At 45.3% G+C, this 24,031-nt stretch overlaps 2 protein-coding genes and 1 long non-coding RNA gene across 5 annotated transcripts in view; 2 read left to right on the forward strand and 1 right to left on the reverse strand.

Annotated features, from left to right (window-relative positions):
- TSPAN13 (tetraspanin 13) overlaps nt 1-1,942 on the reverse strand; it is a 28,772-nt gene extending 26,830 nt beyond the window's left edge. Inside the window, exon 1 of the mRNA XM_073333799.2 lies at nt 1,668-1,942. Coding sequence (XP_073189900.1) covers nt 1,668-1,730 — 63 coding nt within the window. The 5' untranslated portion in view covers nt 1,731-1,942. The remainder of the gene's footprint in view (nt 1-1,667) is intronic.
- The window catches only part of LOC140907570 (uncharacterized), a 41,608-nt gene continuing 19,072 nt past the window's right edge, over nt 1,496-24,031 (forward strand). The window contains exons 1-3 of one of the 3 annotated variants that reach the window (XR_012157542.2): nt 1,496-2,007; nt 3,128-3,244; nt 20,864-20,959. This is a non-coding gene — a long non-coding RNA (uncharacterized LOC140907570). The remainder of the gene's footprint in view (nt 2,008-3,127; nt 3,245-20,863; nt 20,960-24,031) is intronic. The other 2 variants (XR_012157541.2, XR_012157543.2) reach the window with 2 other exon arrangements.
- Nucleotides 11,962-13,804, forward strand: LOC140907942 (uncharacterized). Its single transcript, XM_073335034.2, has 2 exons — nt 11,962-12,604; nt 13,193-13,804. Exons 1-2 carry the CDS (start codon nt 12,022-12,024, stop codon nt 13,345-13,347), a joined length of 738 nt encoding a protein of 245 aa, XP_073191135.2. The 5' UTR covers nt 11,962-12,021; the 3' UTR covers nt 13,348-13,804.

The raw sequence follows: 24,031 nt of genomic DNA on the forward strand, positions 1-24,031 counted from the left end.
CGCTACACTTCTCCCTGCTTCTGCACCAAAAAGCCTTATAATAAAAAAAAAAATTAGTTATAAATTTTGTTTTCTTTTATGTATTGGAAATAGCTACTTAGTTCTACTGGGGGAGGGGGGGTAAAATTATAAGGTTGTTTTTAAATTTGAGCACTGCAGTGAGTCAGTCATTTGCACATACAACTTTTAAATCCAGTAAAAAACAAAATATTTTACATCTCCTCCTCCCTAAACAGCCAGTACCCTACCCAACAATGTTTTGAAATATTACTCATTTTTAAAAAGGAAATGGACATATGAAATTATTGTAGGCATTTCTAAATCACTATTGCTAGAGTAGCTAGAGGCTCTTTAATATTTTCCCCTCACTGTGTATAAGTGTCTATTGAATGAACTTGCTCATATGTGCAGCCTAGATAAAAGATTTTGCAGAGCCAAAATGACATACAAGTACAGCAGTTTTACATGTAATCATGCTAAAGGGACCTCTTTTTAGCACCTTACTAAGCACTATGGCAAAAATGTAAAAAAGGAGCCTTCCTCATTCCTTCACTGGACAAGGAGATCTTCCTAACTAAAAAAAGGTGTGAGCAGATTTATTCTCAACTTTAACCAAATGACATTCAGGCTTTGCAGCGCTCTTTCCCCACTTTCTTGGTTTGGCTTGTTTTATAACATAATAAATGAGAAACTAAATGCAATAGGTGACACGTGATGATTTAGTCAGGTGGAAGTTTGGGGGTGGGGGGAGAAGGCTTCCAGAGCCTAAAGTGCACTGGTCAGCAGTTAAACAAGATAAACACCGGTCTCAAGGAGACGAAGGTGGATTTTGATCTGAAACAAGACACGTTGCTCCAGTTTACAAATCACCAGCATCACCAGCACGGCAGGATGGTTTTTAAAACAATTGGTTTCAGAGTAAACAGCCATGTTAGTCTGTATTTGCAAAGCCTCTTACAGTTTGTATGGCAACTTTCACCTTCTCTGTGTATATCTTCTTACTATATGTTCCATTCTATGCATCCGATGAAGTGGGCTGTAGCCCACCAAAGCTTATGCTCTAATCAATTTGTTAGTCTCTAAGGTGCCACAAGTCCTCCTCTTCTTTTTAAAACAATTGTAGTTAGTTAGCATTAGCAACCAGACTGATACTGAACACTGGAGACTTTACTGATCAACAAAATAGATTCACAGGCCAATCCAAGCTCCCCCCCCCGCATCCTAGGAGCATACAGATCTCTGCACCATCCCTATACAAGTCTGACGCGTGGTCAAACAACCCTGTCTGTCTCCCAGACGATTCAAGGTGGACTTCCCCCTTCAAAGAGACTGTGAGGCAAGCCGGACACCGAGACCCCAGCAGCTGCTGGTCTCTTAACTCCCTGGCCGATCGCTCTGCTCTGCCTGCACGCGCTGCCCAGCCAGGAGCAGCTGCTGATCCCGGAGGCTCCTCGGCGGTGCCCTGGCTGATGCGGAGGCAGAAGCACCGGCGCAACGCCCCAGCCCCGCCGGCTTCAGGCAGGCGGCAGCCTGAGACGCAGGGGAGCTGCTCTGCCTCCCTCTTCCCCCGAGCGGGGGGAGTTACACTCAGGCCCGGGGCCCCCCCAAGGAGCTGCCCAGCAGGGGCACAGGCTGGCGCTGGGCCGGGAGCAGCGGCAGCTACTCACCGTGTAGAGCAGGTTGAGGGCGCACAGGCAGTTCTTGGAGCAGGTGAAGCCCCCGCAAACCATCTCGCCAGCGCCCTTCGCCGCGGCGGGAGAACCGGGCGGGGCGGGCGGCCAGCGAGCGAGCGAGCGAAGGCAGGAGCGGCGAGGCCCTCGGGCTGGCGCCTGCTGTCCGAGCGCTCGCCTCTCCCTCGCGGCAGGTGGCAGCTCGAGCCCGCAGTGCGCTGGCAACTCACGCGCCCTCCCGGCGTGTCGCGCGCCGGCGATGCCGCCGCCTCGGGGCGGGTGGGAGGAGCTGCGCTGGCCGCCGCGCTCGCTGATTGGCTGCACTTCGGCCACAGAGGTAAAAATCTGCAAAGGAGCGGAGCGCTGCCGGGGGGCGGCGGCTGGGATCCGGGAGCGGCAGGGGTTCGGAGCGGATGGGCTTGGCTGCCAGGCGGCAGCAGGCGGGGAGCCCAGGTGAGGGCGGGGGGAGCCGGAGCTGCAGCCTGGGGGAGCAAAAGGTGACACGCAGCGAGCGGGATGTGCACTATTGAGGGTGCATCCGCCCTGGTAGGTGCCCACTGGCTTGGGGCGCCCTGGGGCTTGCACTTGTGCGCTCCGGCCTTAGTAGCAGGGTGCGTCTGTCTGAATCTCATCCTCCGCCCGCGTATCCACCATGCGCACGTCTGAAAACACAGGTGCAAGGAGATTACAGGCCTGATTCAGCCCTTGGGGTTTTAATTCCTGAGGCCAGGGCAGCAGGCTTGACCAGCAGGATGCCCACAGATCTAAACGATCAGTATGCAACTCTGGGTGCTAGATAAGTAGTTAGGCATAGACAGTGGGAAATAATGTAGTGCAAGTCCAAAGCAAGCGGTGCAGGTTAATAAATGAAAAAGGAGAGGTACCGAGGGAAACCTGGTCTGGGTTTGCAGAAGTTAAAACTGAAAGGATGACTAAAGAATTTTAATTGTTTCTTATGTAAGAATGTTTTCTGTATGGAATCTATTCCTGTAATTTCTGTGTTCGATTTTTGGCTGGTGTATACTCTGCTCGGCTCCATTTTATTTTCCCTTTTTAAAAAAATGAATAAAAATTATTTAGAACGTCCTAGTTTATAGAACTTTATAGCTTCAGCATGCTGTACAAAATCATTTAAGGTCCTGGATCATGCCTTCTGATGTGTTGGGGCAATTCCTTTACTCTCTGAGTCCAGTCGACTTTAATAGGTACTGGAATACGTTATATTATACAATAGGGGCCTAATATTCTCAGAACACCTTATAAAGTAAACTAACTATGCTAACATGATCTTGCAATGTAAGTGGCACAATTTGATTATATCTGCATGAGATGTTTGTATCATAACCACAACAACTATGTCTCATGATACGTTTAAGATTGGCAACAAAAACATGCTTATAAATGGTGGGGAATGATTGTCTTTTGTTATGTTCTTTGCTTATTCATAAATTAAAAAGTAGGACTTCTGTGGCATTTCATGGGTCCCTGAGAAGGTGAAGTCTTCCCAGCTTGTGATTGAGGATAATAGAGAGAGAAAGAGAGAGACCATGCCATAACTGATGATACAATCCTCTGTGAGTACAGGAAAGGTTTTGATTTAAAATTGTTGTAGAAATATTAACTGTGCATTTCCATAATTTCTGTTTTTTAAATTATCTTAAAACAGTGGTGGGCAGCCTTTGGCCTGTCTGCAGCCTGTCAGGATAATCCGCTGGCAGGCTGTGACACAGTGTTACATGGACCATCCTCAGGCAGGGCCTGCCAGCAGCTGACCCTGATGGGCCATGTGCAGGCCTCAGGTTGCCCACCACTGCCTTAAAAAATTGTAGGTTTCCTATGGCTGTTTGAGAACATTAAAGTGTGCAAAATGTATTTCAGTAGCTGAAGGGGAAAATTGATTTTCTAGAGATGGTTAGGTGAATTATTTTTAAAATTTATCCAGGTCTAGGCTTAACTTCGCTTTAACCAGGTTTTTTTGCCTGAGAGTTCAATAGAATGGGACACCTGCTGCTGCATAGGGCAATTTTATTAATATTCTCCAAGGCCCCAATCCTACAAACACTTCATGCACATACCTTACTACATTTGAAATTAGGGTGACTGCTAACAGTAGTAAAATTAAACATGTGCATACATGTTGCAGGGTTGGGGCTTTCTAGTCTTCCTTCCGGACCTTACAAAGAGATAAGCAGGGAGTCACACGTTCCTTAGTTGTGAGCACATACACGGTTGTAGTGATCCAATGACAAGTGTTTAGCACTATAACTTTACTCTGTCCTCTCTGCATGTTGGGGAAAAACTTGTGAGGGCCAGGTCCTGGTAAATATAGACAATTGCATTTTCTTCCTGATGAATTTCACAGCAGGTCTTAAGGCATTTTAAGAAGGCACTTCAAATACATTTTGTTTTAAGTAATTTGGCTGGGTCCTGTTGGGCTGAGGAAAGCTACAGCAAGCGAATAATCCCAGCCAGCAGCAGGCTTTTTCTTTCTGGTCTGTTACTGTGATCTAGTCTCTTCGCATTCTCCGCCGTCCCCCACTCTTTCAGGTTTTGCCAGGCTTCTGCAATTAAATGCGGTTTGCTCTGACAATAGTAATGATTCTCCATTTTCCTACTGATGGATATTTACCTTTCAGTTGCCGACCAGGCATCTAGTTAAAATTTAGCAGCTATTGAGTGTTTAGATTTAAAGCTTTTAGTTGGTTGGTTTTTAAATGTGACAGGAGCGGAGCTATGCGCATTGTAAGATGACAAAATGATCCCGTGAAATGTCTTTTTCTAGTAAACTAACCTGATTACTGGGGTGAGTCTGGCCCATGGGGAGCATACATTTGGTGTATCAAGATGCTGTCTTTACGGGACCACCTTTCTGACTATACCCACCGTTTGAGACAAATTCAGAGCTAGTGTAAGCCAGTGTAAATCCACTGACTTCAACGAAGTTATACCATGTTACACCAGCTCTGAATTTGGTCATTAAGTTCATTGAGGAGTTTCCTTTTTTATTATTATGCCTGTGACCGATCAATCACACAACAATTTCTTAGATCCACTATACTTGTATATAGCCTGCCTTTCGAATGTAAAACAATTTATCCACACTGGGTATATTCTAGTACAGTAGAAAGATATGTAACAGTTCTTTATTTGTCAGAACGTTACCCTGTGTTTTGAGGAGGATTCCAAAATTGCTTTATGCTGTTATAAAATCATGTTACTATTTCATACAGAAACCTTTATGAGAGAGAAATAGAAGTCTTGAAAACTGATATTCACGTTTTTTTGTTGGACCAATGCAAACACACAGATATAAAGTTACTGTATCCTTGTTCCCTTTGTCATATTCCTGAATTATTCAACATTACCCACTGTCCTTCTTCTTGAAAGATCCATTTCTTCTGTTAATAATTGAGATACCCCAGCTTTCATTAATTAATGACAGTGTTTCTCATGAAGGACCTGATCCTACACTGAATGCCTCACAGGCCATGAAGCTGTTTCTACAGGATTAGACCCTTAAGTGTATAACAACATTTGAAATTGTTTTTCAAATATGAATACGTCCAAACATGGCTATTGCAGCATGGCTTGCATCCCCACCCAACACCACCCAGCAACCAAACTCTTAGGGACAGATCTCAACTGGTATAAACTGTCATAGTTCCACTGAAGTCAAGGGAGTTATGAAAATTCATATTAGCAGCCATCTGTCCCACGCTCTTCCAGCTTTGTTCATAAATCAAACTACCAACCTGCTATTGGGATAATCTGGTAAAATGGTTTAGTGACACACAGTTTTAAAAAAATATATATCTACAGAGACATCAAACTGTGCAAAAACCATGAGCTGTTACACTGAGCTGTTCAGTGAAAGTAGGGCCTAGGTTGTCTTATATTTTTGTGAATGCATCCCTACATGCTGTTACAGAAAACAGTCTTTCCTTGCATTTTGGGGAAAATCTTCCGCTCTAAAAAATTAAAACATTAGGTAACTGATTTTTTATTTGGGCTTAGTTTCTCTAAGCATTTGGTCCAGCTGACAATAGCATGTACCTGTCTCTTCTCCCTTTGTCTTTCTGAGGAAAAAATTCTGTATTCATTTATACTGGGCACAGTTCTGTTTTCTTAAATTTGGAGTCACACAGGTGTAACAGAAGGTGGAATTTGCCTTCTCTTTTTTGTCACTCATTCTGAGTCTTCCTTATTCCCCACTCCCTTAAATAGTCTTTGTTTCTTCCCCTTGTCTTCTTTAGCATCTTTCAGTGGTGTCCGTGGCAAATAGGACACCATTAAATTAGGCTTGAATAAAGACTGGGAGTGGATGAGTCATTACACAAACTAAAAACTATTTCCCCATGCTAATTTTCCCCCTACTGTTACTCACACCTTCTTGTCAACTGTTTGTTTGAAATGGGCTATCCTGATTATCATTACAAAAGGTTGTTTTTTTCTCCTGCTGATAATAGCCCACCTTAATCGATTATTCTCATTAGAGTTGGTATGGAAACCTCCACTTTTTCCATGTTCTCTGTGTGTGTGTCTCTCTCTCTGTATATATCTTCCTACTGTATTTTCCACTGCATGCATCTGATGAAGTGGGCTTTAGCCCACAAAAACTTATGCTCAAATAAATTTGTTGGTCTCTAAGGTGCCACAAGTACTCCTTGTTCTTTTTGCTGATACAGACTAACATGGCTACCACTCTGAAACCTATAAAAAGTGAGAGTCAGTTGTTCTTCCATGGGAAAATGCAACCGTGTGAGAGCCCAGATTGGTCACTTGTAATTCTGTGGTTGCTGTGAGTATCCTTGAGAAAAAATGTACTTACACATAAGGCTTGTCTACACTTACCATGCTGCAGTGGCACGGCTGCAGTGCTTAGTGTAGACACTACCATTGCCCTCCCATCAACACAGTGCTGTCTACACAAGTTCAGTCAGTATAACTGCGTTGCTCAGGGGTGTGCATTTTCCACACCCCTGAGCAAAGTAGTCATACTGACATAAGTCTGTAGTGTAGATCAGGGCATAGTGTGGTGCTATTCTGAGGGGACAGAGTAAATTCAGAATTACCATGGCCCAGTGCCAATACACTTCTTACAGTTTAGGACAGGCTTTGAATTAAGCCATTTTCATAGTTTACCATTCATTTGGATATATCTGAGGGGCTCGGAATGGGAAGGAGGTGCAAACTCAGTTCTTAATGAGGCAAGATTTTGATAGTTTTCAGTTAACTATGAATCAGTATTATTAAGTCAGAATCATGAGATCAGAAAGTCTGTAAGTGTCATGGTAAAAGATTCAAGTCTCCATAGCATCAATGTTTGTTTAATAAGTGATCAAACCATAAAATTGAAAGGTTGTTTGTGTGAATCTTTTTTTTGCCTATTATTATTACAAAAAATGTCTAAGAACACTGTAAATGAAAGATTAGACAGAGAAATCTTCCCCCCTGCAGTTATACTTTGTGCATTTCACAGCATCTTGTGGATAGTCAATTCCACTCTTTATCCAGTATAGTCAGTTTCCCGTGTTTGGGTGGGTCTCTGACACAGCAGCAAAGGAAGAGGGGGAAATTTTTTAAAAAAAAGAGGTGATCAGAAAAAATTAGAAGGTGCTCTCATGGCAAGAGTAACACCTTAAACTAAATTATAAGTCTTTTTTTTTAAATTGCTAGATTTTAACTTGTCTTTATTCCTTTAAGTGCAAAAACAAAGTTTTGGTTGTTAGAGGAAAAAATAAACAGCTTAATAATGTTAGTGAGTCCAAAACAAATCAGACTTGAGCTACTTGTTGTTGAACTAACAATTTTCTGATAAATGGGCTGCTGGGATAATGAATACTGAGGTTAATATCCTACTTAACTCCATTAAGATTTTCAGCAAGTTAACAGAAGCCTCATGCAAACTTTGTTCTTCAGCTGTTGTGGTTTAATTTTTGTGGAACGGACTCTTTGCTATCTTGGCTTGATTCCTGGCCTCAGCAGCATGGATTCTCTGCTTTTATAAGTAAAACTACAAATCACGGATTTTACATTTCCATTTCAGACCTGTGGCTATGATGATGTCACAGCTGGAGAATTTCTCATGTCCTTCAGCATTTGCAAAAATGGCCCATAAAAGATTATTTTTACAGATCATTGCATAGGACCCTAAAGACAAACGGAGCATTGCAGTTTTTCAGAATTGGATTCAGAGTATGTACTATAAATTGTTGGGATTTTTTAAGACGTTCATTTTGGGGTTCCCAGTCAATAGTATACATGACAGACATCCTCAGCTAGTTTAAATATACAGATTTATACCATCTGAGGATCTAACCCTTAAAATGCGCTCCTGTGCACAGATGTCATTGGTGTTTCTGTAGTTTGCTCCTACTTGACTATGGGATCATTACAGTCAGCATGGAGCAAATCTTTTTTAGGTAACTAGATATTTACTTGAACTGGCCTGTAATAGGTTTGGCATCACCATAACCACTTGCATACAGTGAGGCACATGGTTTCCCTCTGCATCTTGGAGCAAAAAAGCTGATCTGTGTGGAGAAAAGTAGTATTAACCCTGTGTCATTCCAACCCTCAGGGAGCCTCTTCACTGCTTTGGAAGAAAGCAGCATAGGGAAAGAGGTAGGCTTGAGACTATGTGTGGCATTGTTCCCTGCTCCCTAGGGGGAGCGGGGGGGGGGGGGCTGGACTAGATGACCTCTTGAGGTCTTTCCAGTCCTACATTTCTATGATTCCATAAGTGAATAAGGTGCTCAGGCCCAGATCCAGAAAGGGACTTATGCATTCCCTGTTGCCCAGTGGTTTGAGCACCTCTCCTTAGAGATGTGAGTCTCCTGTTCAAATCCTGTCTCCCATCACTCAGAAGGGGGAATTGAACCCAGGTCTCCGCCATTCTGTGGTGCGGGGGGGTCTACCCTCTGTGCTGTAAGTAGAGCCCTGTGTTCTTCACACATGTGAAATAAAAAGAAGAAACTATTAAAATGAAAAACTCACCCCACAACCGCAGTCCCTGTCCCTTGAGGCAGGGTCCAGCTCCCTGCTCCGAACATTGTGAGCCAGCACACAGGGTCTCAGTGCTGCTCAGGTTTGGCCCAGCCACCCCTTTGTCATCATGACAGAGAGACAGCTGGGCCAAATTTGAGTGAGTGGCACTGTGACCCTTTGCATCAAGTCACAATGTCCAGCTCTGAGGGACAGGAGCCCCAGCTGCAGGGTGAGTGCACAGGGCTGGACCTCCCCTTTGCCTTGGATAAAATGAAACAGGAAGTTCCTGAAAAATAAAATGAAACGTTATAAAAAATAAAAATAATTTCACACAAGGCTCTAGTTATAGAGGGGGTGGGAGGTGGTGGCTCCACCACCAGATTTTTGAATAGGTCTTGATTTGGTAGATGTGCTCCAGATTGGGTTCTGTAGGCAAGATAGGTGACCCCCACCTATTTTCCCCTGGGGTGTGGATCTCGCTCGAGCTCAGGCATGTAATAGGCCAGCGGTTCTCAAACTTTATTGCACCGCAACCCTCTTTTGACAACAAAAATACTACATGACCCCACAAGGGGGGACCAAAGCCTGAGTCCTGCTGCCCTGGGAGGTTGTGGGGGAAAGCCCAAGCCCCGCTGCCCCAGATGGTAGGGGCAAAGTTGAAGCCCAGTGGCTCCAGCCCTGGACAGGGGGCCTGTAATCTGAGACCGGCTGCTGAGGGCTGAAGCCCTCGGGCTTTGGCCCCAAGTGATGGGGCTCGGGCTTGAGCCCTGGGCAGTGGGGCTTAGGGTTTCAACTTTTTACTCGCACAAAACTGAAAACCCTTGCCCCCCCACCCCCGTCCAGCCCTTTCTTTGAGGCACTGCCCCTGTCCAGCCCCTTCTCTGAGGCCCCGCTCCTGCTCACTCCGTCCTCCCATTTCCTCTGTCACTTGCTCTCCCCACCCTCACTCACTTGCACATTTTCACCGGGCTGGCTCAGGGGATTGGGTTGCAGGAGGGTGTGAGGGCTTTGGCTGGGGGTGTGGGCTATGGAGTGGGGCCATAGATGAAGGATTTGGGGTACAGGAGGGGGCTGGGGCTGAGGGGTTCGAAGTGTGGGAGGGAACTCCGGAGCAGGCAGTTGGGGGGTGGGGGAAGGATGGGGGGGGGAGGGTTCCCGCTGTGGGTGTAGACTCTGGGGTGGGACTGGGGTTGAGGGATTTGGCATGCAGGAGGGGGCTGGGTCAGGGGATTAGGGTGTGGGAGGAGTGAGGGCTCTGGGGTAGGGCTGTGGGGTTCAGAGGGTGGGAGGGGGATCAGGGCTGGGGCAGGAGGTTGGGACATAAGGGGTGGTGGAGGCTGCGGGTGGCTTACTTCAAGCAGGTCCCAGAGGCAGTGGCATGTCCCCCCCTCCAGCCCCTATGTAGAGGCATGGCCAGGCGGATCTGCGCGCTGCCCCGTCTATGGGCGCCACCCCCGCAGCTCCCATTGGCCGTGCTTCCTGGTCAATGGGAGCTGCGGAACTGGCACTTGAGGCTGAGGCAGCGTGCGGAGTCCCCTGGCTGCCCCTATGCATAGGGCTTGGAGCAGGGACATGCCGCTTCTTCCGGGAGCCATGGCAGGCAGGGAGCCTGCCTTACCCCACTGCACCGCCAACCAGACTTTTAATGGCCTGGTCAGTGGTGCTGAACAGAGCCATCGGGGTTCCTTTTCAACTGGGCATTGCAGTTGAAAACTGGACACCTGGCAACCCCAGTGGGGCTTGGGCTTCAGCTTTAGTCTAACACCAGACCTGATGACCCCATTAAAATGGAATTGCAACCTTTGGGGTCCTGACCCACAGTTTGAGAACTGCTGAAATAGGCATCTGGCTGCCGAGAAGGAGGCAGCAGTATGCATGCCCAGAGGCTAAAACTTAGGTGCCTAGGGATCTTTTACAGTGAAAATGTAGGCACTGAGTGAATGTAGGCGCCTACAAGTTTAGGTGGCAGCCAAGCAGGGGTTTTGTGGATCACAATTGCACCTAAATTTGGGCCTTTGGTGCCTAAATCTGGGGATTGGGTTTGTGGAGCTGAGCCTCCGATAGTACAGGGATGAATGCAGTGTAAGAACCTGAATAGAACAGAAGCGAATGCTAACTCTGTGCTAGAAAATAAACTTGTGTCGGTTATGATAGTTAAAATCCTTTCTTGGAGAGAAGGAAGGGAGCATATAGGAAGCATTCTATGACAAAATGGATTATGCGCTAAACTCAACTCACTTATTTGTGAGAGGATAGGAAAATACGTCCATTGCTGCAGACCTACCCCTATCTTGCAACCTACCCCTAGAACAGAAGCTAGCTTACCAAAGGTTAGGAGATCTACTGAACAGAGAAAGTGTTGAGGATAATAATTCTGGCAAGCAATTACAACTGATTACTGATGAAACAACAGGTAGTTCCAAATTTATTAGTGGGTATACAGTATTCTGGAAAATATACTAATACTTTTGAGAAACTTATTCACTGAAATCAAGCCTGCATAATACTCTTCAGTCAAACACAGAAAGTTAAATCACTGTTGAAAATCTATGTAGAATGGAGGCTCTTTCCAGATAAGTATAGCTATAGGCAAGAATGAATGAATTGCTCAAACTGAGCCATTGAATTTCGGGGCTGGCTTTTTAATCCTTCCCCATAGAAATCCTCTCCAGCTGTGTGTATACAGGATAAAAGTAACAGTTTGGTTGGGAGGACAATAGAATTTATAGTTCTATTGATACCCTTTTCTTTTGAATGGTCTGATCCTTAGCATTTGTCAGACAAAAGTTTGTCCCCGTTATCCAGAAAGGTTGTTACGTCTGTAGATGGAAGGAAAGAGAGAAAAGAACTGAAATACCACCTTCATATTGACTATTAGTAAGATGTCTTTCTCAGAAGGACACCTTGGGGGAATGTGGGAGAGAGAGAGAGAGGCAAATAAATATTATCTTTATAGATTTGAGACGAATTCTTGAAATTTTGTGAAACTTGTTTGTATCTGAATATAAGCCCTGGTCTACACTAGGACGTTAGGTCGAATTTAGCAGTGTTAAATCGATGTAAACCTGCACCCATCCACACAATGAAGCCCTTTATTTCGACTTAAAGGGCTCTTAAAATCCATTTCCTTACTCCACCCCTGACAAGTGGATTAGCACTTAAATCGACGTTGCCGGCTCGAATTTGGGGTACTGTGGACACAATTCGATGGTATTGGCCTCCGGGAGCTATCCCAGAGTGCTCCATTCTGACCGCTCTGGACAGCACTCTCCACTCAGATGCACTGGCCAGGTAGACAGGAAAAGAACCGCGAACTTTTGAATCTCATTTCCTGTTTGGCCAGTGTGGCAAGCTGCAGGTGACCATGCAGAGCTCATCAGCACAGGTGACCATGATGGAGTCCCAGAATCGCAAAAGAGCTCCAGCATGGACCGAACGGGAGGTACGGGATCTGATCGCTGTTTGGGGAGAGGAATTCGTGCTATCAGAACTCCGTTCCAGTTTTCGAAATGCCAGAACCTTTGTGAAAATCTCCCAGGGCATGAAGGACAGAGGCCATAACAGGGACCCGAAGCAGTGCCGCGTGAAACTGAAGGAGCTGAGGCAAGCCTACCAGAAAACCAGAGAGGCGAACAGCCACTCTGGGTCAGAGCCCCAAACATGCCGCTTCTATGATGAGCTGCATGCCATTTTAGGGGGTTCAGCCACCACTACCCCAGCCGTGTTGTTTGACTCCTTCAATGGAGATGGAGGCAATACGGAAGCAGGTTTTGGGGACGAAGAAGATGATGATGAGGAGGAGGTTGTAGATAGCTCACAGCAAGCAAGCGGAGAAACCGGTTTTCCCGACAGCCAGGAACTGTTTCTCACCCTAGACCTGGAGCAAGTACCCCCCGAACCCACCCAAGGCTGCCTCCTGGACCCAGCAGGCGGAGAAGGGACCTCTGGTAAGTGTACCTTTTAAAATACTATACATGGTTTAAAAGTAAGCATATGAAAGGATTACTTTGCCCTGGCATTTGCGGTTCTCCTAGATGTAGTCCTAAAGCCTTTGCAAAAGGTTTCTGGGGAGGGCAGCCTTATTGCGTCCTTCATGGTAGGACACTTTACCACTCCAGGCCAGTAACACATACTCGGGAATCATTGTAGAACAAGGCATTGCAGTGTATGTTTGCTGGCATTCAAACAACACCCGTTCTTTATCTCTCTGTGTTATCCTCAGGAGAGTGAGATATAATTCATGGTCACCTGGTTGAAATAGAGTGCTTTTCTTCAGGGGACACTCAGAGGAGCCCATTCCTGCTGGGCTGTTTGCCTGTGGCTAAACAGAAATGTTCCCCGCTGTTAGCCACAGGGAGGGGGGAAGGTTGAGGGGGTAGTCACGCAGTGGGAGGAGGCAAAATGCGACCTTGTAACGAAAGCACATGTGCTATGTATGTAATGTTAACAGCAAGGTTTACCCTGAAAGAATGTAGCCACTGTTTTATAAAATGTGTCTTTTTAAATACCGCTGTCCCTTTTTTTTCCTCCACCAGCTGCATGTGTTTCAATGATCACAGGATCTTCTCCTTCCCAGAGGCTAGTGAAGTTTAGAAAGAAAAAAAAAAACGCACTCCCGATGAAATGTTCTCTGAGCTCATGCTGTCCTCCCACACTGACAGAGCACAGACGAATGCGTGGAGGCAAATAATGTCAGAGTGCAGGAAAGCACAAAATGACCGGGAGGAGAGGTGGCGGGCTGAATAGAGTAAGTGGCGGGCTGAAGAGAGTAAGTGGCGGCAGCGTGATGAGAGGAGGCAGGATTCAATGCTGAGGCTGCTGCAGGACCAAACCAGTATGCTCCAGTGTATGGTTGAGCTGCAGCAAAGGCAGCTGGAGCACAGACTGCCACTGCTGCCCCTCTGTAACCAACCGCCCTCCTCCCCAAGTTCCATAGCCTCCACACCCAGACGCCCAAGAACGCGGTGGGGGGGCCTCCGGCCAACCAGCCACTCCACCACAGAGGATTGCCCAAAAAAAAGAAGGCTGTCATTCAATACATTTTAAAGTTGTAAACTTTTAAAGTGCTGTGCGGCATTTTCCTTCCCTCCTCCACCACCCCTCCTGGGCTACCTTGGTAGTCATCCCCCTATTTGTGTGATGAATGAATAAAGAATGCATGACTGTGAAGCAGCAATGACTTTATTGCCTCTGCAAGCGGTGATTGAAGGGAGGAGGGGCGGGTGGTTAGCTTACAGGGAAGTAGAGTGAACCAAGGGGCGGGGGGTTTCATCAAGGAGAAACAAACAGAACTTTCACACCTTAGCCTGGCCAGTCATGAAACTGGTTTTCAAAGCTTCTCTGATGCGTACCGCGCCCTCCTGTGCTCTTCTAACCGCCCTGGTGTCTGGCTGCGCGTAACCAGCAGCCAGGCGATTTGCCTCAACCTCCCACCCCGCCATAAACGTCTCCCCCTTACTCTCACAGATATTGTGGAGCACACAGCAAGCAGTAATAACAGTGGGAATATTGGTTTCGCTGAGGTCTAAGCGAGTCAGTAAACTGCGCCAGCGCGCCTTTAAACGTCCAAATGCACATTCTACCACCATTCTGCACTTGCTCAGCCTGTAGTTGAACAGCTCCTGACTACTGTCCAGGCTGCCTGTGTACGGCTTCATGAGCCATGGCATTAAGGGGTAGGCTGGGTCCCCAAGGATACATATAGGCATTTCAACATCCCCAACAGTTATTTTCTGGTCTGGGAATAAAGTCCCTTCCTGCAGCTTTTGAAACAGACCAGAGTTCCTGAAGACGCGAGCATCATGCACCTTTCCCGGCCATCCCACATTGATGATGGTGAAACGTCCCTTGTGATCCACCAGAGCTTGCAGCACTATCGAAAAGTACCCCTTGCGGTTTATGTACTCGGCGGCTTGGTGCTCCGGTGCCAAGATAGGGATATGGGTTCCGTCTATAGCCCCACCACAGTTAGGGAATCCCATTGCAGCAAAGCCATCCACTATGACCTGAACATTTCCCAGGGTCACTACCCTTGATATCAGCAGATCTTTGATTGTGTGGGCTACTTGCATCACAGCAGCCCCCACAGTAGATTTGCCCACTCCAAATTGATTCCCAACTGACCGGTAGCTGTCTGGCGTTGCAAGCTTCCACAGGGCTATCGCCACTCGCTTCTCAACTGTGAGGGCTGCTCTCATCTTGGTATTCATGCGCCTCAGGGCAGGGGAAAGCAAGTCAAAGTTCCATGAATGTGCCCTTACGCATGCGAAAATTTCGCAGCCACTGGGAATCGTCCCAGACCTGCAACACTATGCGGTCCCACCAGTCTGTGCTTGTTTCCCGAGCCCAGAATCGGCGTTCCACAGCATGAACCTGCCCCATTAGCACCATGATGCATGCATTGGCAGGGCCCATGCTTTCAGAGAAATGTGTGTCCATGTCCTGATCACTCACGTGACCGCGCTGACGTCGCCTCCTCGCCCGTATCGCTTTGCCAGGTTCTGGTGCTTCATATACTGCTGGATAATGCGTGTGGTGTTTAATGTGCTCCTAATTGCCAAAGTGAGCTGAGCAGCCTCCATGCTTGCCTTGGTATGGCGTCCACACAGAAAAAAGGCGCGGAACGATTGTTTGCCGTTGCTCTGACAGAGGGAGGGGCGACTGATGACACGGCTTACAGGGTTGGCTTCAGGGAGCTAAAATCAACAAAGTGGGTGTCTTTACATCAAGGAGTATTTCAGGCAGGACTTCACGGAGGGTTCCAATAAGAAATGGTGCACCTAAGTTATCGTTCTTATTGGAACAAGGAGGTTAGCCTGGCCTCTGATTGATACATGGCTAGATTTACCTCGCTGCACCTTCTCTGTGAGTGACTGCAGTGTGACCTAGAGGAATGAGTCCCCTAGACAGGGGAGGAGGCAAATGAGTACAAAACAAATCTGGTCTATTCCTTGTTTTGACCCACTCCATCTATCTTTTACATCTTTGGCTGGCAGCAGACGGTGCAGAAGGACTGCATGCCATCCACATCTCATGGCTGCTCGGCAGAAGATGGTACAGTACGACTGCTAGCCATCCTCATCTCTTGCCTGCCTGGCAGAAGATGGTACAGTACGACTGCTAGCAGTCCGTATCGCCTGCCCGCTCACCATAAGACGGTTCAATAGGACTGACTGCAGGACTAAAGAGAATGACCTGGTCAAGTCACTCCAAATTTAGTCCCTGCGCCCATGTCTGCCCAGGCGCTCCCAGCCGACGTGGCCAGGAGCACCTCGGACACGACGAGGACGACTACCAATCGTATTGCACCGTCTGCTGCCAGAAGGCAATGGGTTGCTGCTACTGTGCAGCAAAGCCGTACCGCGTCTGCCAGCACCCAGGAGACATAGGGTGACGGTTACCTGAGCGGGCTCCATGCTTGCTGTGGTATGGCGTCTGCACAGGTAACTCAGGAAAAAAGGCGCGAAACGATTGTCTGCCCTTGCTTTCACGGAGGGAGGGAGGGAACGGGGGCCTGACGATATGTACCCAGAACCACCCGCGACAATGTTTTAGCCCCATCAGGCATTGGGATCTCAACCCAGAATTCCAATGGGCAGCGGAGACTGCGGGAACTGTGGGATAGCTACCCACAGTGCAATGCTCCGGAAGTCGACTCTAGCCTCGGTACTGTGGAAGCGCTCCGCCGAGTTAATGCACTTAGAGCATTTTCTGTGGGGACACACACACTCGAATATATAAAACCGATTTCTAAAAAAACGACTTCTATAAATTCGACCTTATTCCATAGTGGAGACATACCCTAAGAATTCCCTTTAGGCACATTTTAAATCCATCTTGAATTAAGGAGAGAGAGAGAGGATTAAGATAAGGATAAGTATTTTTCACCTAGAATATTGTGAGGCAGGCAACTAGGGGCTTAACGGGACAGTGTTACATCATTTTAAAAACATTTAAACAAATGTCTTCCGCAAGTTACTAATAGTACGCAGCAGGGGCCTGATCCAAAGCCTGTGGTGGTTTGTTCAGTTTAGGCCAGGATTTAGGAACGCACTATAATTATATAAACCGACGCTGCTAGGCCCAATCCGGGGGTAGAGGGGGAGCTGATGCCACTGGGCTTGATTCTATGCCCCCTGCTGGCTCACTCCCGCCCCTCTCACCCCGCTCTAGTCACGGCTCTGGATTTGTGTCTTGATTAAGGATCCCCTTTCTGTTCATTACAACAGAATCCTGACTCATTTCTGCTACAAGAGACACTGCACTCCTAGTTCCCTCTGGGGAGGCTAGCAGCTGCTGTCGTACCAGTGTTAATGTTCAGTCCTGTACTTACTGTATTGTATTCCATCCCAATGGAAGGGGGTGGGGGGCGAGGACCATTTGTGGCAGTACTGTGCACTAGCTCCTCTTTCATCCTACTCAAGTCTCAGCTTTCATTTTTCTTCTTAAAGTCAATCTCTAACAGTTATGGTGTGAAAAAAGCCTTGAAAATGTGTTCAAAGTGTAACCAAAGAAGCAATGTCTCCAAGGTTGCAGAGAGCATGAAACTGTAGCTCTGAGAAACTTAAAGTGCCCATTCATCTTAATGCAAACAGTACTTTCAATGTCAAACATCTAAGCAATGAAATTGTTACACATGTAGGAAAGGAGAGCGTTTCATATTATGAAGATGCGGACAATTCAGTGAGTGGAAGGATATTTTAGTGCCTTAAGTAGGTGGGTTTGACAGATACCACCACTTACCAACAGGGTTACCCACAGTCCCTTATTACAAGGGACGTCCCTTATTTTTTCCATCTCTGTACAACAAGATCGGGAGTAGCCGAGTGCTGCAAAAAGCAGCAGGAAATACTCTTGGTGAATGTAGGTTAGTACTGCTTATTATCAATAGTACATAATTAATATTAGGAGGAGAGGTGGGGCAGGGGTACTATTTTTGATATACAATGTTGGCAATCCTACCCAGAGAATACATTGTGCAGATTTTCAGAATTTGACCACTCTCTCTCCACTTCAACCCCAGGATCAGGAGATGGGCCTTGGGACTCTAATAACTGAGAAAGTTTGACAGAACTTTTACAATACAGAATAAGTATCATCTGCCATTCAATCTTTGTATTTCTTGCCTCACAAAGTTCTGAGGACATCAGCAAAAATGTTAAAAGCAGGTCTCCCAGAGAGACTGTGTTTGGAAGTGTCAGGTACCACAGGGCAGATTATATCACTGATTCTTCATGTATTTGTACTGGCAAATCACAAAAACTAACCTAACACTGAATATGGCTTTATTCATATGTATATCGCTTACTCTGGAAGAACCAATACATAAAACATTAGAACATATACATTGATAAACAGCTGTTAATGTTGCTCCACAAAACTGAAACAGCTTTTCCCTATGGTATATTAAGGACTAGATCCATACAATTGCTGTGCTCTACAAATTTATGTTTTGTATCACAAGAGTTTTTCTGAGCAGCTGTAGACCTCTGAAATCTTTTTAGTTAAATTGAAAAGTTAACTAAATATGCAATATGTAACAGCTACAGATAGTGAAGCTTGCATACAACAGCTCCCGCTTTCCTCTTCTTTATAAAGAGAGCCATGCCTGCATATTTTATATTTATCTTCTTTGTGTTCTTGTTTTATAGAACATTGAACTGGAAGAAGTTAAATTGTAGACTTGGGGAGAATGTGATGCATTATTCAGATAATACTTCACATCCCAGAGTTCATTTAACAGGTACTCCACCTAATGCAGTCGATCACAACATGTCAGATTAACAATGCTATTTTACCCTGATAGTACTGGGTGCATTTTGTTTTTAATGTGCAGGATCTAGATTTGATTTTTTTTTATTTTTATTTTTTTAAGATCCCTCACTGCTTTTACTTATCAGGTTCAGATGAAGGCCAGCTGGAGATGGTCTTGGTTTTCTGAGATGGTGTCAGCTGCTTACTAGTTACACTCCTTGCTAGTTGGTCAACAGGGAGTGACTTAAAGTGATCTTGAAGTGGCTGCACCTATTCTTGAGGCAGGAGGCAAGGATCTGAAAAGCTGAACCACTTGTAGGAGAACAGGAGAGCAGTAGAGGGTAATGAACTCAGTGAATCCCAACACTGTGATAGCTGGAGAGCAAGCAGCCCTCCCTCAGAAAAGTAAGTCAGGAATTGGCCAAAAAACAGGGATATACTTTCAGCTTCTTAGCTAAGTGCTCTCTAAACATTAACTATATTTACTGGCAAGAAGAACAGGAGGACTTGTGGCACCTTAGAGACTAACAAATTTATTTCAGCATAAGCTTTCGTGAGCTACAGCTCACTTCATCAGTGTGCATCCGATGAAGTGAGCTGTAGCACACGAAAGCTTATGCTCAAATAAATGTGTTAGTCTAAGGTGCCACAAGCACGCCTGTTCTTTTTGCAAATACAGACTAACACATCTGCTACACTGAAACCTATATTTATTGGCTATTTGTCGCTGTTTCTGCAATGGGACTCTGTTAAATGGATTGCGAGGCTGTTTAGCTTCACTCTGCCCCATCAGTAACTAAGGGCTTGTCTACATTACCTGCTGGATCAACAGGCAGCGATTCATCCAGTGGGGGGCGGGGGGAGGGGAGGGTCGATTTATTGTGTCTAGTCTAGACATGATAAATTGACTGCCAAGCACTCTCCCATCGACTCCGGTACTCCAGCAGGGCGAGAGGTGCAGGCGGAGTTGACGGGAGAGTGTCAGTAAATAGATCTAAGTACTTTGACTTCAGCTATGTTATTCACGTAGCTGAAGTTGCAGAACTTAGATTGATTCACCCCCGCCCACAGTGTAGGCCAGGCCTTATTCTGTCACCTTTGCTGAGATGTTGGATCTAGTTTTGTTGATACTACTTACAGTGCATCAAAACAGTATCTTTTTAGTCCAGCAATAGAGGGACACCACCGTTACAGAACTGTGCTAAATGAGTTTTCTAGACTTTTTTAGATCAGCATTTCTCAACAACCAGTCTGTGGACCGGCACCAGTCCCTGAGAGCTCCCTGACATTTTAGGAAGGCAGCTGGTCCCTGGTATCAAAAAGTTGAGAGCTCCAGACAGTTAACAGTTATTTGCATCTGCTAGGAGGCTACAAGCTACAGACTGCTTACCGCTTACTGCTTGGCCCTGCCAGCGGGACCCAAGCTGCTGCCTGATGCAGTGAGGCCTCCCTCCCCACTTGAGAGCAAGGGACCGCTACACCATGGCCCATGAAGTGATGTCTTGAAGGCTTGTCAGGCGTGCACACACTTGGATGTCTTGGGCATCTATAGAGACAAAGCTGACTAAAATCACGTAAGATGTGAGCAAAAAATTGTTCACTGGAAAGTGGGACAGCTGTGACTATAGGATGTTCTAGAGAGCCCCTGTTCTGTGCAGTCAAGGAATATTTTTGTTACATTAACAGCTACAACAAGAATGTGAGGGACATAAAATGAATACTTCTGAACTAATGAAGATGGTAACATGTTGTAAAACAGCAGAATGACTAAGCAGAAAAAAAAATACAGTTGTGGTCAGCAAGGCCTTTTCCTCAAGGATTAGTGTTGGTAACAAGAAGTTAAAATAATGTAACAATCAGAAGTAAATGGAAAATCTCACCAGCCTCATCAAAACAGTACTACACTTAAAGCTAATGATGGGGGACCTTCAGAAGGTTCTAAAATTGTTATGCTCAGCCAAACCTTCAATGTTGTTAATTTTCCACCAAATTTGGTGTATTTCTGAACTCTTCAGCTCCTGGAGTCAGATGTTCATGTGAGAATTTAAACAAAAATAAAATAAAAAAAATCATTGTTTCTAGCCCTTGTCATTGTGAAAGAAATCTGGAAAATATGACCCCAAAAGGCTCAGAATTCAGAAAGCAAATAAGATCTCAATTCTTTCTTTAGTATCATGTTTTGGGTATCTGACTCACAGTTTGAGTGAGATAGGGGCAGGCAGTGAGGGTGCGAGGCAAAGAGATTTTGATAAAATGTGAAGGAAAGAAGTGGGAGCAATAAGAGAAAACTACACTCAAGGGAGGAAAAAAAAAAAAGACTAAATGGAAACCACAATTCCTCTGGGGCTAATTTCAGTTGATTTGAAGAGAATGTAATTGATAGGGATATTTTAGATTCAAAAGCAGTGAGAGCTCTGGAAAGTGTTTTGGCTTCATTTTACTTTTTATTTTAGCACTGGCCTGCATCCTTGGGATATATCAGCTCTGGGAGATGTCAGCTTTTCACCACCAGTGGCTGTTCAGGAAGTCTATAGCAGCTTGTCTTACAGGTAACAGATCCCTTAGAACAAATCGACAAGGCAGACTGCAATACACGTAGAGATCTACACCTTTTCCGGTAGTGACAGACTGACCGTGAGAATCTGCAACAGCTGACAGAGCAGTAGCAACTGTGGTGCTGCCTAACATTAAATAAAACATCACAAATTGGAAAAAAAAATGCTGTCCAGTAAAGTGGAGTTGGAGAAGCACTTTACAGCCTGAAAGCTCTGTGGCTTCCCACTATATGATTTAAACTTCCCTTTCTGTAAATGGATAATACACAACTGTCTTTGTGTGAAAGAGGAAAGGGGGCAAATGAAAGCATGTAAAAGATTTGGGGAGCTCTCAGTGGGACACACTGAGTGTGAGTTTGGAGGCTGGAATGACTTTAAAAAAAATCTTACTAGAATTCACTGATGTTTTAGTTTCTAATTATAAAAGAGCAAAACATTTTTGATCTCTCCCATCTCATAATCGGTGCACCATACAGGGTGTGAAGGTTCTGCTTGGGGTAAGGTTTTGACCTTTTTTTTTTATCCTAAATTTGAGATCCAAACACCAGAAGATGGTGAAAGCTTCTCTTACCCAACACTTGTTCCCCCCTGTTCTTAGGATATTAAAAACCCAATCCTGCAAGATGCAGAGCCCCCATCAAATCTCAATCATCTTGCAAAGAACACTTGATACTTCTAAGAATCCAGGTCCAGATGAATTAGTCTTTCAGAAAGCTCTGTTGAAGACCACTTGCTTGAGCGATATTACCTAAATTATTCCCTGTGCACTGTATAATCCATACAATAATAGAATGAGATTTCAACATGCTACTTTTGGAGAATGATACAAACTTACAGTAAATGTATCAGCATGATTGTGTATTACTGATCCCTTTTAGTCCCTCAAGCGCATCCCTTAAGGGATAGGCCTCATGACCTTCACCCCTCTCTTCATGGAAACTTGCAGTTCAAGCATTAGGAGACTGGCCCTCTGGGTTGCAGCCCACCCTTGTTTCCGAACCATGATAATGTGACAGGACCAACTGCTTTTGGTTCCAGTGATATTTCTCTTCAGGAACTTGTGACAAGATGTTTGAAGTGACACAAACAGCATCTTCAAAACAAAGTATTATTTATTCATTCACCCAGAGGCCAAGGCGCTGGCTTTTATTTTTCCGGGTTGGTGCTCTGCCCTGAGGCCACGCCTGCACTCTGCCTCTTCCTGTCCCCGCTCCAGCCCCTCCCTGCCGTGAAATTGACGAGACAGCCAACAGTGGAAGTAAGTAAGTGAGTATCTACACCAACACTGCATCACCCTAACTATACAGACATAAGACCTACACCTCTCGCGGAGGTGGAGTTATTGTGTTGGTGTAGTAGGACACTTACATTGGCAGGACAAGGCCGTAGTGCGTACACTGACATAATTAGGTCGACATAAGCTGCCTTATGTCAGCCTAACGGTAGTGTAGACCAGGCCCCAGATTATCTCTATTCTGGGGTTGCAACTAACGTAAACATACCCGAGTTAGCTTTAATTTAGCTTGTCTAAGTTGGAGCAGTGGAGCCGCGGCAGCTTCTGTTTGCCAGAAACTGGGAATGGGAGACAGGGGGTGGATCACTTGATGATGACCTGTTCTGTTCATTCGCGCTGAAACACCTGGCATTGGCCACTGTCGGAAGACAGGACACTGGGCTTCATGGGCCATTGGCCTGACCCAGTGTGGCCGTTCTTATGAGCTGTACAAGCACTCCTAAAACTCAAGGTAATTATTCAGGTGACAAGCCCACACAGAAACCTGTACTGCTGTGATTGCAGTTCTTTTTCTGGAGCAGTTTATTCACTGCTTTCCCTCTTTCTCCCCCATTATATCATTTAGAGGAGGCACGGTTTCATTGCTATGGCTCTTACTTGCTTTTTGGTTTTGTCCACCTTACAGATGAAATGTTACTGGCAGTAACCTAATTATTGTACCTGATTAAACCATCCCCTCATGGATTTTCACTCTGATGTTCAGTTAATTTGTACTGACATTTTTTCCTTTTTAAGTTTTCACAAAAAAATCATCAAGTTTCTCAGGGAATTTTCAACTCTAAAAGCTTCCGTGATTGCTCTGCAATATCACCACCATCACGTGCCCCAACTCAATATCTGCTAGCAACTTTTGAAACATTTAAAATTCTTTCTAGCCCGTGTGAAAACCACTGTAGTTTAAAATCCTCAGAGCCAACTGCTTTAACATTTCTTCCGTGAGGCATTAGTAAGAACTTGACTCGTCCACGTTGGTTTCATTCTGTTGTTACTTGTTTGAATGGGATAATGATTCGAGATGCTCAGCTAGCAGACTCAAATGGAATTATGTAGTCAAAGATTATTAATCAAAGATGCAGACAGCACTATACAGAAAGAAGACATACCCCTGTAGATGGTGAAGAGGTGGTAGTTTGGTCCCTTTCTCTGTACCTGGTTGCAATGCTGATAATGTTCATTCTCAATCTAACTTTCCAACACTAGTCCCCTTTATAGGGTGTGAGACAAAGAAACTGCTTTTTGGAGGAAAAATTCCTTTCCCATAATTCATTTTACCATGTGTTCTGTTTCTTAATTACTCATGAAATTTCTTGTATGATCCTCAGTTTACTTGATTGATGAGTAAAAAGGACTCTCTAACCTGGTCATTATTACTAACAACTGTGACAACCAACAGTTCTTAATGAGTTACCCATTTTTCAATGGGTGATTATTTTATCCACTACAGAGCCCATCTGCAATAACAAATATCCCTTATCAGTCACCCAGTTTTGTTTATAACATACTTCTGTAGCCACTTTTATTTGTTTGAGGGGTCTTTTCCCTGAACATCTATATTCCCACACACTTGGAGCTGCTGCTGATAATTAGATACAACCCAACACTCAATCACATTAAAAACTCCTGAGTACAGGTCACTCACAGGTTAAGAACTAATGCTCTGGGCCTTAGAATTCAAAGATACTCTTTGCAATATCATACAGATTCTGGGAGAATGGTTAATATGCAAATAACTGTAAGATACAAGAAAAAAAGGACTACAGAGATTCATATTT

This window comes from Lepidochelys kempii, chromosome 2, assembly GCF_965140285.1.
Source record: "Lepidochelys kempii isolate rLepKem1 chromosome 2, rLepKem1.hap1, whole genome shotgun sequence".
NCBI classification, from domain to species: Eukaryota; Metazoa; Chordata; order Testudines; family Cheloniidae; genus Lepidochelys; species Lepidochelys kempii.